The sequence below is a fragment of the Aspergillus alliaceus genome (genome assembly GCF_009176365.1).
Source record: "Aspergillus alliaceus strain CBS 536.65 unplaced genomic scaffold BDW43scaffold_3, whole genome shotgun sequence".
Classification (NCBI taxonomy): domain Eukaryota; kingdom Fungi; phylum Ascomycota; class Eurotiomycetes; order Eurotiales; family Aspergillaceae; genus Aspergillus; species Aspergillus alliaceus.
The window spans coordinates 1,230,706-1,244,038 of NW_022474686.1; the positions used below are offsets into that span (position 1 = coordinate 1,230,706).

General features: G+C 47.6%; 5 protein-coding genes across 5 annotated transcripts; 2 read left to right on the forward strand and 3 right to left on the reverse strand.

Moving 5' to 3' along the window:
* Positions 1-427: 427 nt before the first annotated feature.
* On the reverse strand, positions 428-1,718 carry BDW43DRAFT_296878 (uncharacterized protein; the record flags this gene model as incomplete). Its single annotated transcript, XM_032044287.1, has 5 exons — positions 428-608; positions 765-967; positions 1,063-1,155; positions 1,189-1,243; positions 1,276-1,718. 5 exons carry the CDS (start codon positions 1,716-1,718, stop codon positions 428-430), a joined length of 975 nt encoding a protein of 324 aa, XP_031905556.1.
* Positions 1,719-1,927: 209 nt separating this feature from the next.
* On the reverse strand, positions 1,928-3,611 carry BDW43DRAFT_306564 (transcription factor domain-containing protein; the record flags this gene model as incomplete). The annotated part of the gene is made up of 4 exons (XM_032046051.1): positions 1,928-2,037; positions 2,357-3,065; positions 3,114-3,280; positions 3,344-3,611. The coding sequence occupies 4 exons, from the start codon at positions 3,609-3,611 to the stop codon at positions 1,928-1,930; spliced, it is 1,254 nt and encodes a 417-aa protein (XP_031905557.1).
* Positions 3,612-5,369: 1,758 nt separating this feature from the next.
* BDW43DRAFT_296879 (uncharacterized protein) lies at positions 5,370-6,446 on the forward strand (the record flags this gene model as incomplete). Its single annotated transcript, XM_032044288.1, has 4 exons — positions 5,370-5,454; positions 5,506-5,534; positions 5,596-5,757; positions 5,814-6,446. 4 exons carry the CDS (start codon positions 5,370-5,372, stop codon positions 6,444-6,446), a joined length of 909 nt encoding a protein of 302 aa, XP_031905558.1.
* A 1,617-nt stretch (positions 6,447-8,063) lies between these two features.
* Positions 8,064-9,728, reverse strand: BDW43DRAFT_320433 (alpha-mannosyltransferase; the record flags this gene model as incomplete). Its single annotated transcript, XM_032049080.1, has 1 exon — positions 8,064-9,728. The coding sequence occupies exon 1, from the start codon at positions 9,534-9,536 to the stop codon at positions 8,064-8,066; it is 1,473 nt and encodes a 490-aa protein (XP_031905559.1). The 5' UTR covers positions 9,537-9,728.
* Positions 9,729-10,988: 1,260 nt separating this feature from the next.
* BDW43DRAFT_320437 (cytochrome P450) lies at positions 10,989-13,110 on the forward strand (the record flags this gene model as incomplete). Its single annotated transcript, XM_032049081.1, has 5 exons — positions 10,989-11,522; positions 11,584-11,927; positions 12,001-12,612; positions 12,681-12,815; positions 12,912-13,110. Exons 1-5 carry the CDS (start codon positions 11,288-11,290, stop codon positions 13,107-13,109), a joined length of 1,524 nt encoding a protein of 507 aa, XP_031905560.1. The 5' UTR covers positions 10,989-11,287.
* Between the last annotated feature and the right edge of the window lie 223 nt (positions 13,111-13,333).

Genomic DNA, 13,333 nt, shown 5'->3' on the forward strand with positions numbered 1-13,333 from the left:
GCACCGAGATTAGCGACTTGTACTAACATAGATGATATCTTCTGATCTGCAGCATCGCCAGTCTTGCAAAGTGCATAAAACTCTCCCCAGAAAGCAGACAATAGTCGGGGCCTGCACGTATAATTGTGCCATTGGCTAACAAGACTGAATATAAAACCATACCAAACGGTAGTACCTTACTAAAGGAACAGTCGAATACCGGAGATCTTGAGTGTCTTTCCATCCTCCAAGATGTTTACTCCAGTTAGGTTGTCATTGTTGAGGACCCCGGGCGTAGTCCTTCTTGCGGGGATCTGGTAACATGTTTTCCAACTATGAGATTAGCCGGTCGGGAATCGAGATGGTTAGGGCTTTACTAGTCTTTAGCTTTTTAAGATTGTGGGAAGTCTCCTCTTGAAACTCCACGACAATCTCTCATTTCCCAGTCCTATTCCTTTGCTACTTCTCTTGAAGCCAACTTGGACCTGCCAGCTTCCTTCAACCGCTCTCCACGTACACCCCGAGGCCCGCTTCGGCAAGAGGATTCATCAATGAGGCTCATTCTGCGATTCCACCGCAAATCCATGGGATATGGTTCAGCTTTCGGGGAAAGAAAGAAATGAGAAGGTCTAGAAATATTAAACGACTATACATGCCCAACTCATATACTCGAGTAGGGTCTGTCAACTGAAGGTGAATTCTACAAGGATCAGCCCAGAGGAAAAAGGCCAACAATAAACTCGAAGACGCACCGCCAGGTTTTGGCAGCAGTCTTTAAACCCAACCCCTTCTTAGCCATAGATAGTATCTTTTGGGTGACGGCTAGATCCATGATCGCCAGGCCCACGCATTTGAATACATGATTTCCGTGATGTAACTGAATGTCGTCGCCCTGATACAATGCCCCGGCCTCAATCAGTTGATCCCTTTTTACCCTGGCTTGGATCATTTCTCCAGCCTCGGCCAGACACGCATACTTTGAGTCCACCTAGACGACCCCCCCTGTGAAAGCAAAGTCTCAGAGTCTACTTCTTGCATCGAGGGCGTATACGGCCCCATTAGTGAGATAAATTATGTTCTGACTTTGGACAGGTACTCATGAGGGAAGTGCGGAGTTGTGGTGGGTGTGCAACAAAAGATGGCGTCGGCAACTGCAAGACGCACTCGTAATCGTTCCTCAAATTAGGAGTATGATCCTAACAAAACTACGAATTTGAGCTCTGGATGGCTTCTACCTAGAAGATCGAAAAGCTGACCTAGCCCTCTAGCATTGTTCTGTTGACGACAGTAATTTACTTCACATCATCGCAAAGAGGCAAGGCTAATCGAATGTGCCATTCGGCCTGTCTCCCTGCAGCAAATACAACAATGGAGGAGTTGCTATAAGGAAATCGCAAAAATAAGATTATGATGGCCAGAGATATGCGGAATCCAGTGAGTTCCTTGGCGTCTAGCAGGCCGATTAACCCTCCATTAAGTGTAAGAAGGCTAATACATCCTTCGACTCCTTCACCAACGGTGACAATCTTCACTGATGTTGATTCGGGCGTCGAGCATGGCATTATTAAGGCTGTTTGGCCTGTAGGGGAGATGATGCTTTCCGTCTTCCTTTGGCTTACATCGTTCGTTGAGCAGTATTTGTGCAACATGGTGTGGAGGCTTGCAAGGAGAGGATGACATTCTTGTGAGGAAAGCGATAAAAGAGTTTGTTTGATGGCATGTTTCTCGAGGATCAACATCTTTTCGGTGGACTGGGGAATATTGGAGAAACGAGGGAACAATTCAATAGAATATCCAGAGAATTTAAGGGTGCCATATGGAGGACGAGAGCTCGCTAGCAATAAACCTTTCTATAGTCAAGTATACATCTATGCAAGGATATCCCTTGGGCTTAGCTTAGGGTAACAATGTCCACGGTGGGCGATTTGCGGATGGAGTGAGCTCAGATTCACTTGCCTCTTCCAAAGCTGCTACTGCGATTTGTTGTGACGGTGGTTTTAACCTCTGGGTTGCCGGTGATGGAGCCCGCCGCCTGCTTTTCAGGGTCTACCCGAACAACTACCGTTCTGTAAGGGTTTCAATTCTGTTCAGAGAAAGGGCGTGTGCCCTAGAAGTTGAAGAACAAACCATATACTAGGTCAAGCCCACCTGCCGGAGTCTACTTTTACTCATACTTGCACATCATGAATTTATTTTATTCTAAGTATTTGTCGCAGAGTCTTCTGGCTGGTTTGAACCAACCGATTAACCTGTCGTTAATCCTAGCAAAGCAGTGGCCAGTGGTGTGAAAGCCTACAGACATCCATCCAAGTTACAGAATTTGTGGCCTGACCCGTAATATCCTGCCGATGCCACAATTCACCAAGTATCTCCCTACCTGCCCATCCAGATTTTGAGAAGGCTCTGTCCAGCCACGCGGTGAATCTGTCCCGTCGCTGCTTTGTCATTGCTTCCGCGCCTGCTATAAAAGCAGGCCACGCCGTGCCGGGTCCGAGAAGATTCCTTTCTTCCAGCGCCAGATCGAATGCGTAAAGCGCCTCACTGACATGGTTGACACTCTCTTGCAAAATCAAATTCACGTTCCGGATACGCTGATAAAAGAAAATAGCCAGCGCCGCGCTCAGGGCGCGTACCATGTGCACATGTGGTGTGTTCTCTAGTGATTCGCAAAGGTAGCTCTTAGTTGTCTTTGGCATGCTCATATTGTGGTGGACATTGAATGAACAGACCGCTTCTTCCAGAGAAGAGGCCTTGAGAAGGAGCGACGCCAAGGTCACGGCATCGTCCTCCTTCTGGTTTGGAGAAAGGCGGTCCATAAAATTGGCCAGGCGTGTGATTTGCGATACTAACGTTAGCCATGCCTCAGAAACCCCATATATCTGCATATACATGTTGCCTTGGTCACGGGGTGAACGAGTCAGATCGATATCGCCAATACTCGACTGGGGATCCTCGCGAGCAGCACTGCTCGCCTCGTGATGAAGAAAGCTGTCAAGCGTCAACTCCAGATTGACAGCTCGGAGGAGAGCGGTGTTTGCTCGCGGTTGAATAACAGGCCCAGCCGATGAAGTACCCATACCCACGCTCTACTGATCAGGAAAAGTATCCACCGCCTGCTCACTATTCTCGTGGACCATGTTGGTACTTTCCGAAACAATACGCATCCAGGCGTAGATGCTATGCAGCAGATGCGCTCGGCGAGATACAGCAAGTTTTGTGAGACCGCGAAGGCGAGCGAGACGTTCCATTTCCGTCAAATAAATCCGTGTATCCGCTTCATTCCCCGATAGAAACTTGATATCTAAATCAGGAGATGGCAGATGATGCCGAGAGATAACGTCGCCCTAACAGTTGCTTCTAGCACTATACATATTTTCGTTTGATAAAGTTGAATCGGGTGGCATGTTCCCCAAATCACTATCATGGCTTGGGCCCTCGGGAGACAATGCACCCTCGCTGGTAAATGATGCTTCGAGGCCTGGCTCCTGAGGCTTTTCTGCTTTGAAGACTCCAAATGGCCCCACCATAAGCCCGGTCAACTTTTGGACCTCAACGCTTTTGGATCCCTTATCAATGATGTTCAGGGCTGCAGCGACAGTTGATGGGATTGTCTCAAGTAAGGCGGTGCTCATAGACAGCCTATAGTACTCTTCATAAAGCAGTCAGTGTCTTTGACCTTTCATGCGAGCTGCCTCGTGGCACTGGCCTGTATACAAATGCCGCCGTGAGTATGGATCTACACTGACTTCCTCCCTAGATTGGCCCGTTAACTCGTCGACTTCTGGCCCGCTAGAGATCAGCCATCGAAAGGCAGGCTGGAAATCACAAGCGCGGCCCGCCGTGCGACAGCGAGTGCACTTTGGCATAGATTGGTCACACTTGAGGTGACGTTTCCGGCATGTCCTGCAGCCCCCAAATGAGTGGCCTCGATTGGCTTTTGACTTCTGCATAGTATCCTTACAACGGCGTCGCAGTTCCTAGAAATAACGATAGAAAGAGCTCCAAGGAGGAAGGAAGCCATGAGGTCGTCAAATCTCAGAGGAGGGAAGAATCCCAATTAGCCTCGGAACGAGGAGCCTAAGTTGGTGGGGGGGGGGGGGGGGGCTAGTTACTGGAGTCCCTCGATCTAGCCATTTTCACCACAATGTTCGCCCGTTCGGAGACACTTCCTCATTAAATATGCTCTATCTGAGATAATAAACAACTATACGGTAGTGCCTTTCAATGTCCTGCTAGAGCTACCCTGGCCGCAGCTGTCCTAGAGTCATATAGTCCACCCTATTGGCTATAATCACATAAGAGGTACCACAAACGAGACATGATCACTAAATTTTGGTATCGCACCAGCAATGATATAGTCAACCACATCAATGCCTGCGAAGCCAGGCTACCCAATATAACGCAGTGCTTGCAGTCAGCTCCCTGTAGTCTTGTAATAAATTAACAAAAGCAGTGTTTGCGCATAACGGTCCTACTTTGACAGGAAGACAGTGCTGTAAGACAGAGGACTCTAAGTCATCCTGGCTCTCAGAGTTATCAGACCTTCGATAGTCCCATCGAGGGTCGCTCAAAACCATCTCTCTTTCTCTTGTCGTTATTATCCCATTCTTTATGACTGAGAACACTGGAACAACCAAAGTTAGCCTAAAATAACTGCTGACTCGATCGGCGAAGAAAGCTCCAACACATGCGAAGTTTAAAAGAGCAACAAGGCAACAGTAATCTCACTCAGTAGTCCACGAAACAACCTCACTGCTTTGACAGAAAAAGTTCGATCAATTTCCCGCCGAGCGCTAGAATAGGATTGGCTTTTACCCCTTCGCGAATGACGGCAACTGGCTTTACTGTCGAACATCCACGTGAGTGTGTCGCGAGAGGACATGCACGAGAACTGTGGAATCGTATAAGTTTCTGGGGATATGAGGAAAATAAGCCTGGCCCCGCTATTCGTGCAGGTCAGATCAAATGCCTTCTCGGGGTCGCTTTCCTGTTTTAACCAAACTTCATTCGGTGTCATTATCAACCCGAGTGTATATCATTTTGCTGATTAAGATCTGAGCGTATCCAGGAGCGACGATCCAAGTCGGCTTCTCTATCCTATTTAATCTCCTAATTTATACGGTGCATATTTCCAGTCCTTCCAGGCCCTAGAGCTCAGTGGCAAGCAACAAAGACATGGACATACCCTTGCCACCGCAGACTGCATTAAGAATATCTTTCCGCATCAACAAATTCAATAATAGGAACCTAGCGGAAGCCAGGCAGGTGATACCGAATGCGCGAAATATATAAATAGGTCTATGGTGGTGTTTGCAAGTTGCTTCTCCCCCGATATCAACACAACTGTTACTTCCCGCTCACTTCCTTTACAGTCTCGGACTTTTCCAACCATGGCTTCTAAAGGTGCCACGCTAGACATGTCTCGGTTTTTTGGAACGAGGAAGGAGAAGATTGGATTTTGCCAAGATCTCCTCGGTCTACTTTAATCGCATGGCTGTGTGAAACTTCAAAACCATGACATTCCAGCAGACGATATTCACACATTATTTGAAATAGTAAGTCGCGACGGCTCATCTTCCATCAGAAGCGAGCTTACTATCAGTTTCTTTAACTTAGACCCGGGCATTCTTTAACTTGCCTCACGAGGAAAAAGTGAAAGTCGAACACGCTCCAGAGGCAAATCCGAATCGCGGCTGCAGCTATGTTGGCCAAGAGAATGTCGCGAACATCAGCGGGCATGAGAAGGGTGTAGGCCCGGGCACAACCCGAGATATCAAGGTATGGACCCGAGAGAGGCGTGTCTACCCTCAAGGCTTAACTAATGATTGTTCAAGGAGACTTTGGATATGGGATGCCCTGATGATAGTCTGGTTGACAACCTGTGGCTTCTGGAGGAAGGCTTGCCAGGGTTTCGCAGTTTCATGGAGAGCTTTTACAGCAAGGCTTTTCAGACCGAGCTAAACATCCTCTCTGCACTCGCCATAACCCTCGGTATATCCGAAGAACATCTTCGACTGCTTTATTGTCGCGCAGAGAACGAGTTCCGCCTCCTGCACTACCCCGCCATACCAGCTTCGGAACTCAGCGATGGCTTTGCTACTCGAATTGCGGAGCATACTGATTTTGATACAAGTACTATGCTCTTCCAAGATTCGGTCGGTGGACTTCAAGTAGAGGACCAGACTCAACCTGGCGTTTTCCATGATGTAGAGTCATCCGCATGCACTGACATCATCCTGAATATTGGCGACTCTCTTCAACGTCTTACCAACGACACTTTCAAGGCAGCCTGCCATCGTGTTACTTATCCTCCCACGGTAAAGGCCAACGGCGACGAGATTATTCCCGAGCGGTACTCTATCGCCTACTTCGCCAAGCCAAACCGAAACGCCCCTCTCCTTCCCTTGACGGAGTTCATTACGGATGAAACACTTTGTAAGTATGATAGTATTACAGCGTGGGAGTAGAATAACCTCAGGATCGCTGCGCTCTATGCATAATGAGCTGTGAGGTCTGATAGCCAAGGTCAGCAGTTGTTGTCGTTCCTGGAGATGAGGTTTGTGAAATTAGCTCGTGTGAATTGTAGCTTGATTTTTTTGTTTTCATGCAAGCGATGTCCAACTGCGTGGTCTGTATGGCACTATCAGGAGAAATGAAATTCAAAGTAACGACATACTACCTCTCAGAGAGGGAATCACGTTGTACATACACTGCCAGCTCTATCTCTTGAAATCGAATTACTACTTACAGTTGGTTCCTACCGTGCACTGCGTACACCCTAGTGGTCATTTGTGCAACTGTATTCACCAAAGAGGCTCACTCTGCGATTCCACTGATACTACCAGGCTTGCGGCTATCACTTGGTAAAAATCTGTACGGCTAGTTCAAATTCACTAGAAATTGACGTGCTGTCCAAACTGTCAAACCCCCCAGCTGTCGAGCAGCGGCAGGACCATGATTCCCTCAATCAGGGATAAACTCAACATCCAAGGACCTAATGGTCACCACGTCTGTTAGTAACTAGACCAGCGAAAATGAACCTCTCCGATGCGAAGAATGGGTCATGTATCAGCCTTTTCTAACTTGGGGTGGCCCGAGCATTAGCGGCGCAGCTCACGATTGCGATTCGATATATGCATGCACAAGAATTCGTCCCCGAAGGCCTTCATCGTGGGAATATCCTCTTCCAATCATTCCGTGGACTCAATCAGTTGTCTACTGAACAGCTATATGAACTGCACGCAAAGCCGATACAGGAGCCTGTTAAAGATTAGAATGCCAACGGTCCCCACCAGGGGTTCCTCAACATGGTATGTTCCCTGTCTAGCTTGGGAAAGCAGGTGAAAGCACTTCCAGAAATCAAGATCCTGCTTTCAGACTTTGATGAGGCATTTTCCCCGGTGCAAGAAGAGAAATTTAAGTCTCAATCATCTCTTCTGATCCGCCCTCCGGAAGCTCGTTTTGAGCCAACCAAACCGCTTATTTTTTTTTCCATCCGATATCTAGACACTTGCCTGCACCATTTAGGAAATTATTGCTCAAATATCGCTATTTGAGGGGTTTCTTACGAACAGATGATATGACTTACCAGCAGATCGGCACCCTTGGCCCGCAAACGAATGGTGGAGAAGCGACAGCCACGCCCAGGCAGATTCACCGAGCATGGAGACCCAATCAAGGAATATTCATGGCAAAATCAAATATGGGAAGATCGCTTTGCAATGGATGCGCAACGACCGCGAATATTGGAAGGATTGCAGGCTCCTGACTCCTGGGAATGATAAGCTTTTCTTTCAATGTTACGGCCGATGCTGTCTTTCAGGACGGAGGTTTGTCCTTCTGCTCAGTAGGTTCTCGAGTCTGAATGGATGGTGGACTTGCCTCTCCCTGAGTACCAGAGAGTTCGTAACTCTCAAACATAGCTTCGTTTATTTGTCGGGATAGTTTGCTGAGTTATATAATATTCAGGATTGGAAATCTCCAGGCTAGCTGTTCTTAGGTAAGGCAGGAAGGACACGCCCTTATCACTATATGGACGACCTCAAACTGTACATCAAAACTGTCGATAGTCGTATGAAACATGATCAATCACTAAAGGTAGGAACATCTTCTTCAGGATTATCAAACACATTACGCCAATATTCCTCGACACGATGACAAATACCAGACTTCCCCTTCCAGGATTCAAACACATGCTCCAAACTACAGCTGACCCACTTAATCTCCTCCCAATAACCCTTCTCCGCATCATACCCAAACCGTCGCAGTGTTTCCTCCGGCACAACCCAAGCCCTCCCAAGACTTCCATCCTGCTTCAACGTCGGAGCAGTCTCCCACTCATTCCCAAAAAGGTTTTCCGCCGGGTTAAACTTAGGATAATGCGCATGGACAAAGAACACCCGAGGGGCCTTCGCAACGGACTGATTCTTCACGCGCCATTTCCCCTCACTAGTCAATCGGTAGTCCTCGATCGGATCAGCCTGCACCATCGCAGACCCCGATATACCCCCTTCCGGCTTCTCATGACCGATAGCAGAGACCCTCTCACTGACGGTGTAGAACGGCTCGCTGATGGCAGCCGCGGCTTGGATGAATGTCTCCTTGTCGCCTTCTCCGGGGCCGCCTTGCGAGAGGAGCATAAAGTAATGGGATGGGCCGTAATAGTTGTAATATGCTGCCAGCAGCATGGTCAAGAAGTGGGTGTTCTTTGATATGAGAAATACTCCTGTTTCGGAGGACGCCCGTTCCGTCATCGGCGGAACAGGCTGTCGGGATATATTGTAGTATAGAGGAGATGCAGTTGAGGCCCAGAAGTCCGGCCATGTAACGAGCCCGGTCGCAGTAAACGGCTCAGCCTGTAGCAGCGTTTCGGGTTTATATAGCGGGAAGCCATCCGAGTCCATCCAGATGACATTTTCGAAGGAAGAGAATAGCACGGCGAAGATTTTTATTTGGTAGTGGGCGATCTCCACCATAGATTTTCCTTGGCCGGCGAGGATATCGGAAAGAATTATGCATTTGGCGTTATATTCCGGAAGAATGTCTTCGCAGATCTTAATCTCATACTCTGAGGCATCTTTGACGAAGAGCTCCACCGGTAGAGTTGAGCCTGTTCGGCGAAGCATTCGCAATGAGGTCACGAATAGCGGGAGATAGGACTTTCCCGCGCTGGACACGATCCCACTAGTCCCTCGGCTATACGCTCTATTCAAGTTCGAGTTTTTGATTGCATACACGAATGCATCATGCGCCTCTTGCATTGGTTGCTCGATATGGTCGGCGTTGATAATGAGGTCGGGCCGAGTCGCGCCTTCTAGTGCATTAAAGCCGATCGCCCCGGAGCTGTCTTGCCGCTCAGGGGAAGGGCATTTTGGCGCATGGCCCTCCAACAGTGAGTGCAGCTGTCTCCAAAGAAGCGTTTGCCTCTCTTTTAGTGGGGATAGTTCAACTGGTCCGATGCGTTCCGCGTCTGTCCTCCAGTATAAATATAACGAGTACAGGAACAGCAGCGCGCTGAGGGCGAGAATTATGGCTTTCTGTAGGCCATTAGGGCGCATGTTGCCAATTGCGGCCTTGAAGAAAATCACTGGTGAAGATGTGGGGCCGGCTGGGCCGGCAAAATCGAGCTGGCAAAATAGCCAGGATAAGGGGCAAGTTGTCTAGCAAAACTAGAAAGACATGAGTAAAGATTCCAAAAAAGAAATAAAAGACAAGAGAAGTAAAAAAAAGGAAGTCTGTGTGTAGCATCAGTTGTCTAGTTGGTAACGGCCAATTAGCCGTGGACGATCAGTCATGACACTGTAGCCACGTCAGCACCTGCTATAGGCGCGAATATGACATTGGATCGATCCAAGAAACACTTAATTCGGTATATATAGGCCCGAGTGGGTCACTTGGGGACATCCATGGATCCCATCGGTTTTAAGATTTCTGGTCAGCGGGATTGGACCGCGATAGGCCCTGCATCTGGCTTGTGTAGGGTCTCTCACCTGGCAAACCATGAGCATAAGGTATTGTACAGGAAGTAGTGCATGTAAATCCATGGGACGTCGGACTGGCTCAACCCGTATAATTTGCATGATTCTCCCATGCTGGACTATCTTATCTCGTAAATACATGAGTTACGGACTACAGATAACTGTATTCCGACGGGCTCAAATATCCAATGTCACACCAACAGGCAGCTACTTACTAGTTTTATGGTTAGTAATTGTGATGATCCGGTTACTTCTAATATGTTCAGTTTCCTCCGTAATCATTTAGGGTCGCGTCAGATGCCAACTTCATCACTCAATGCGACGAATATATATATACTCGAGAACGGGTGGTGACCAAAGTTATGACTAAGATGGTATGCCTTCCCCACCTAAATGCCACGCTATAAGAACGACCTCAAATTCTCGAAAGTAGGTAACCGGTGTAATATATGAGTGTTATAGATTACAACTTTCTATCAATATGATAAACCGAGTTGTTAGGAGGGCTATGCCATAGAAATTCTATCACCTTACTAGGGTTCGTTCAAACACGTGCTCCGCACATGACTGAATTTCCTTTCATAACTCTAGTCAATTGTTCATATTCTTGGTTAGTTTAGGCATGGCTTCCTAGTGCTACGGAAAACCCCCCCGCTCTCGGATAATTAATTAGACTTACGAATAGTTGGGCAGGTGTTGGAGATTAAGCGGAGAATAATGATAGTCTTCATTAGAAAATTGAGGGGAAATCCGTGCAGCAAATGGCTGAATAGCGGTAAACCACTATGCCCATTGGGTTGAATACATTGACAGGTACACAAGTCCAATCGTACCCGTCTGATGCAGTATTCGAAAGATTCGGGAACATCGAAGAAGATCTGAAGCTCTGTGGAGCGGGGAAGGATTGACATCGGAACCATAGGTCCAGGCCAACTTCCGCTTAGTAACAGGAAGCCGTGTGACTAGAACAAGTTTGTGGAGACATAGACTATGACCAGGATCAGTAACCGAGACTATATGCCAAGGTATGTGGTAAGTATCGCAGGGAGGCTTTGCAGCACTAGAACGTGCGGGTGCTGCATGGTTACTGTTATGGAACCAGTGATGACTTTCCTTCTCCACGCGAGTTGAAGGACAATCTTCCCTTTGTGGATTGCTGTATATGGGAATGCATCCTCCTCGCATATAAAGCCCTCCCATGACCACCCACAGCAAGGGTATTGCTCAGGAACCCAAGAAAGACATTATAGGCCTAGGAACGTTATTACTCTGGCGCGACATATTTTTAACGTCCTTATCCTTCCTACTGGGCATTCAGACAAAGACCCAAGATGCTAGGCTTGATCTTGGACTCAATCCACGGCATTCCTGTCGAAACAGTGATTGGCCTTCTACTCGGAATGTTTGCTATCCTATGGACTGTGCCTTTCTTTTATAACCTTTTCTTCTCTCCTTTGAAAAACGTGCCCGGACCATTATTAGCTCGGTTCAGCATTCTGTGGGAGTTCCGTGAGTTATGGAAAGGCCACTCGAATGAAGAGTACATCAGGCTGCACAAGAAATATGGTTCGCATTGCCTTCTCGTTGATGCTATGTCAAGGATTGTCATGCTGAACATAAACCAAAGGCCCAGTTGTCCGTGTTAGTCCGAAACGATACAGCGTCATCGACCCCTTGGATGTGAAGCAAATATACGAGTTTGGTGGCAGCTTCCAGAAAACAAACTATTATGATGCCTTAGGCGAACCAACGAATATCTTCACAGTGAGAAATATCGAGGAGCACAAGGACCGACGAAGGAAGGTTGCATCCTTGTACACCATGTCTTCCATGGTGGCCTATGAAGGCGCAGTCGACAGGATGACGACTCTCTGCATTAAGAAAATGGCTCAGTTCACAACTGAAAAAAAATTAATCTCGATGCCTCAGTTCATGCAGTTTTATGCATTCGATGTTATCGGGGAGATCACCGTAAGTTGGGATAATAACTATGTCGAACCCACCCCCTCGAGGAGTCTAGAGCAAGCTAATAAGACAATTGTAGTTTGACCAGAACTTCGGTATGATGGAAAACATGGGCGATACTCAAGGCATTATCCAAGATCTCCATCGCCTGAATAATACGACTGGTCATATGGGTCTATTACCGGCACTGCAACCGGCTTTTCGAGCAGCGCAGAGGGTTCTACTTAGTGGAACGCCAGCAGGTAAAATAACCGAGTATACCTGGAGCCAATATTGGAAACATAAGAACGCAAACAGTGGTGCCAAGCAGAAGTCTCAGTACGATACATTCCTGCGCAAGATACTCCAGTTGGAAGCCGCTCATAAAGTCGGACGCAACAATGTCCTGGATTCCTGCGGATCTAATATTGGTGCCGGTTCTGACACTACCGGTATCAGCCTGAGTGCGGCATTGTGGTACATTTATCGTAATCCTGACAAATTAGCTAAGCTGCGTGAAGAGATCGACACTATGACCGCTGACGGCCGGATTTCTGACCCAGTGACATACAAACAGGCGCAGGAGATGCCGTATCTGAACGCTGTCATTAAGGAAACATTGAGAGTGCATCCTGCTGTTGGCACAATCCTGGCCAGGGTTGTACCAAAAGGAGGCATGACACTCGCTGGGGGTCAATATATTCCTGCAGGAGTTAAGCACCTCCACCCTCCATATGGCTGATTCTGGCTCTCAGAAACTAACTGCAATAAAACTGCTAGACACATATTGGTGCCAATGCTTGGTCGTTACATTATAGTGAGAAGGCCTACGGCCCCGACGCAGACAAATTCCGGCCAGAGCGCTGGTTGGAGGACATGCCCAAACCGGATTACCGGGAGTCAATGATGTTTGCAGTAAGTAATACAGCTAAGAAGTGTCTTGCCTAGATTTATACAGGCGAAAAACAAATGAAAACCAGGAACTGACTTTCACCCTTCCCCTGATGATAGTTCGGTGGCGGCTCTCGAACCTGCATTGGCCGCAACATTAGCCTATTGGAGATGACAAAAGTCCTGCCACAGATTGTCCGCAAGTTTGATCTGAAATTCGATGAGAATAGTCCCTGGAACACATACTGCTCGTGGTTCGTGTATCCAAAGTATAAATGCTGGATTGAGCCCCGGAAGCCAGTAAGTAGCGAGGCTTAGAGCTTGGTGGAGAATTTGTTATAGAGATACTTCATTCCGTCTCTTGTATCTCTCCTTTTTTGGAAATCCCTTCCCTTACTACCTTCTGTTTTATTTTTTACTTCCCTATTTCATTTTCAGTAATTTCACTCCCTTTCTTTTCCTTTGTTCAGCTATTGTGTTTTCCATTTTTCTTCTTTCTTTTCAGGGTTGTGCCGTTGGTTAAGCATTGCCTTTTAGCACCC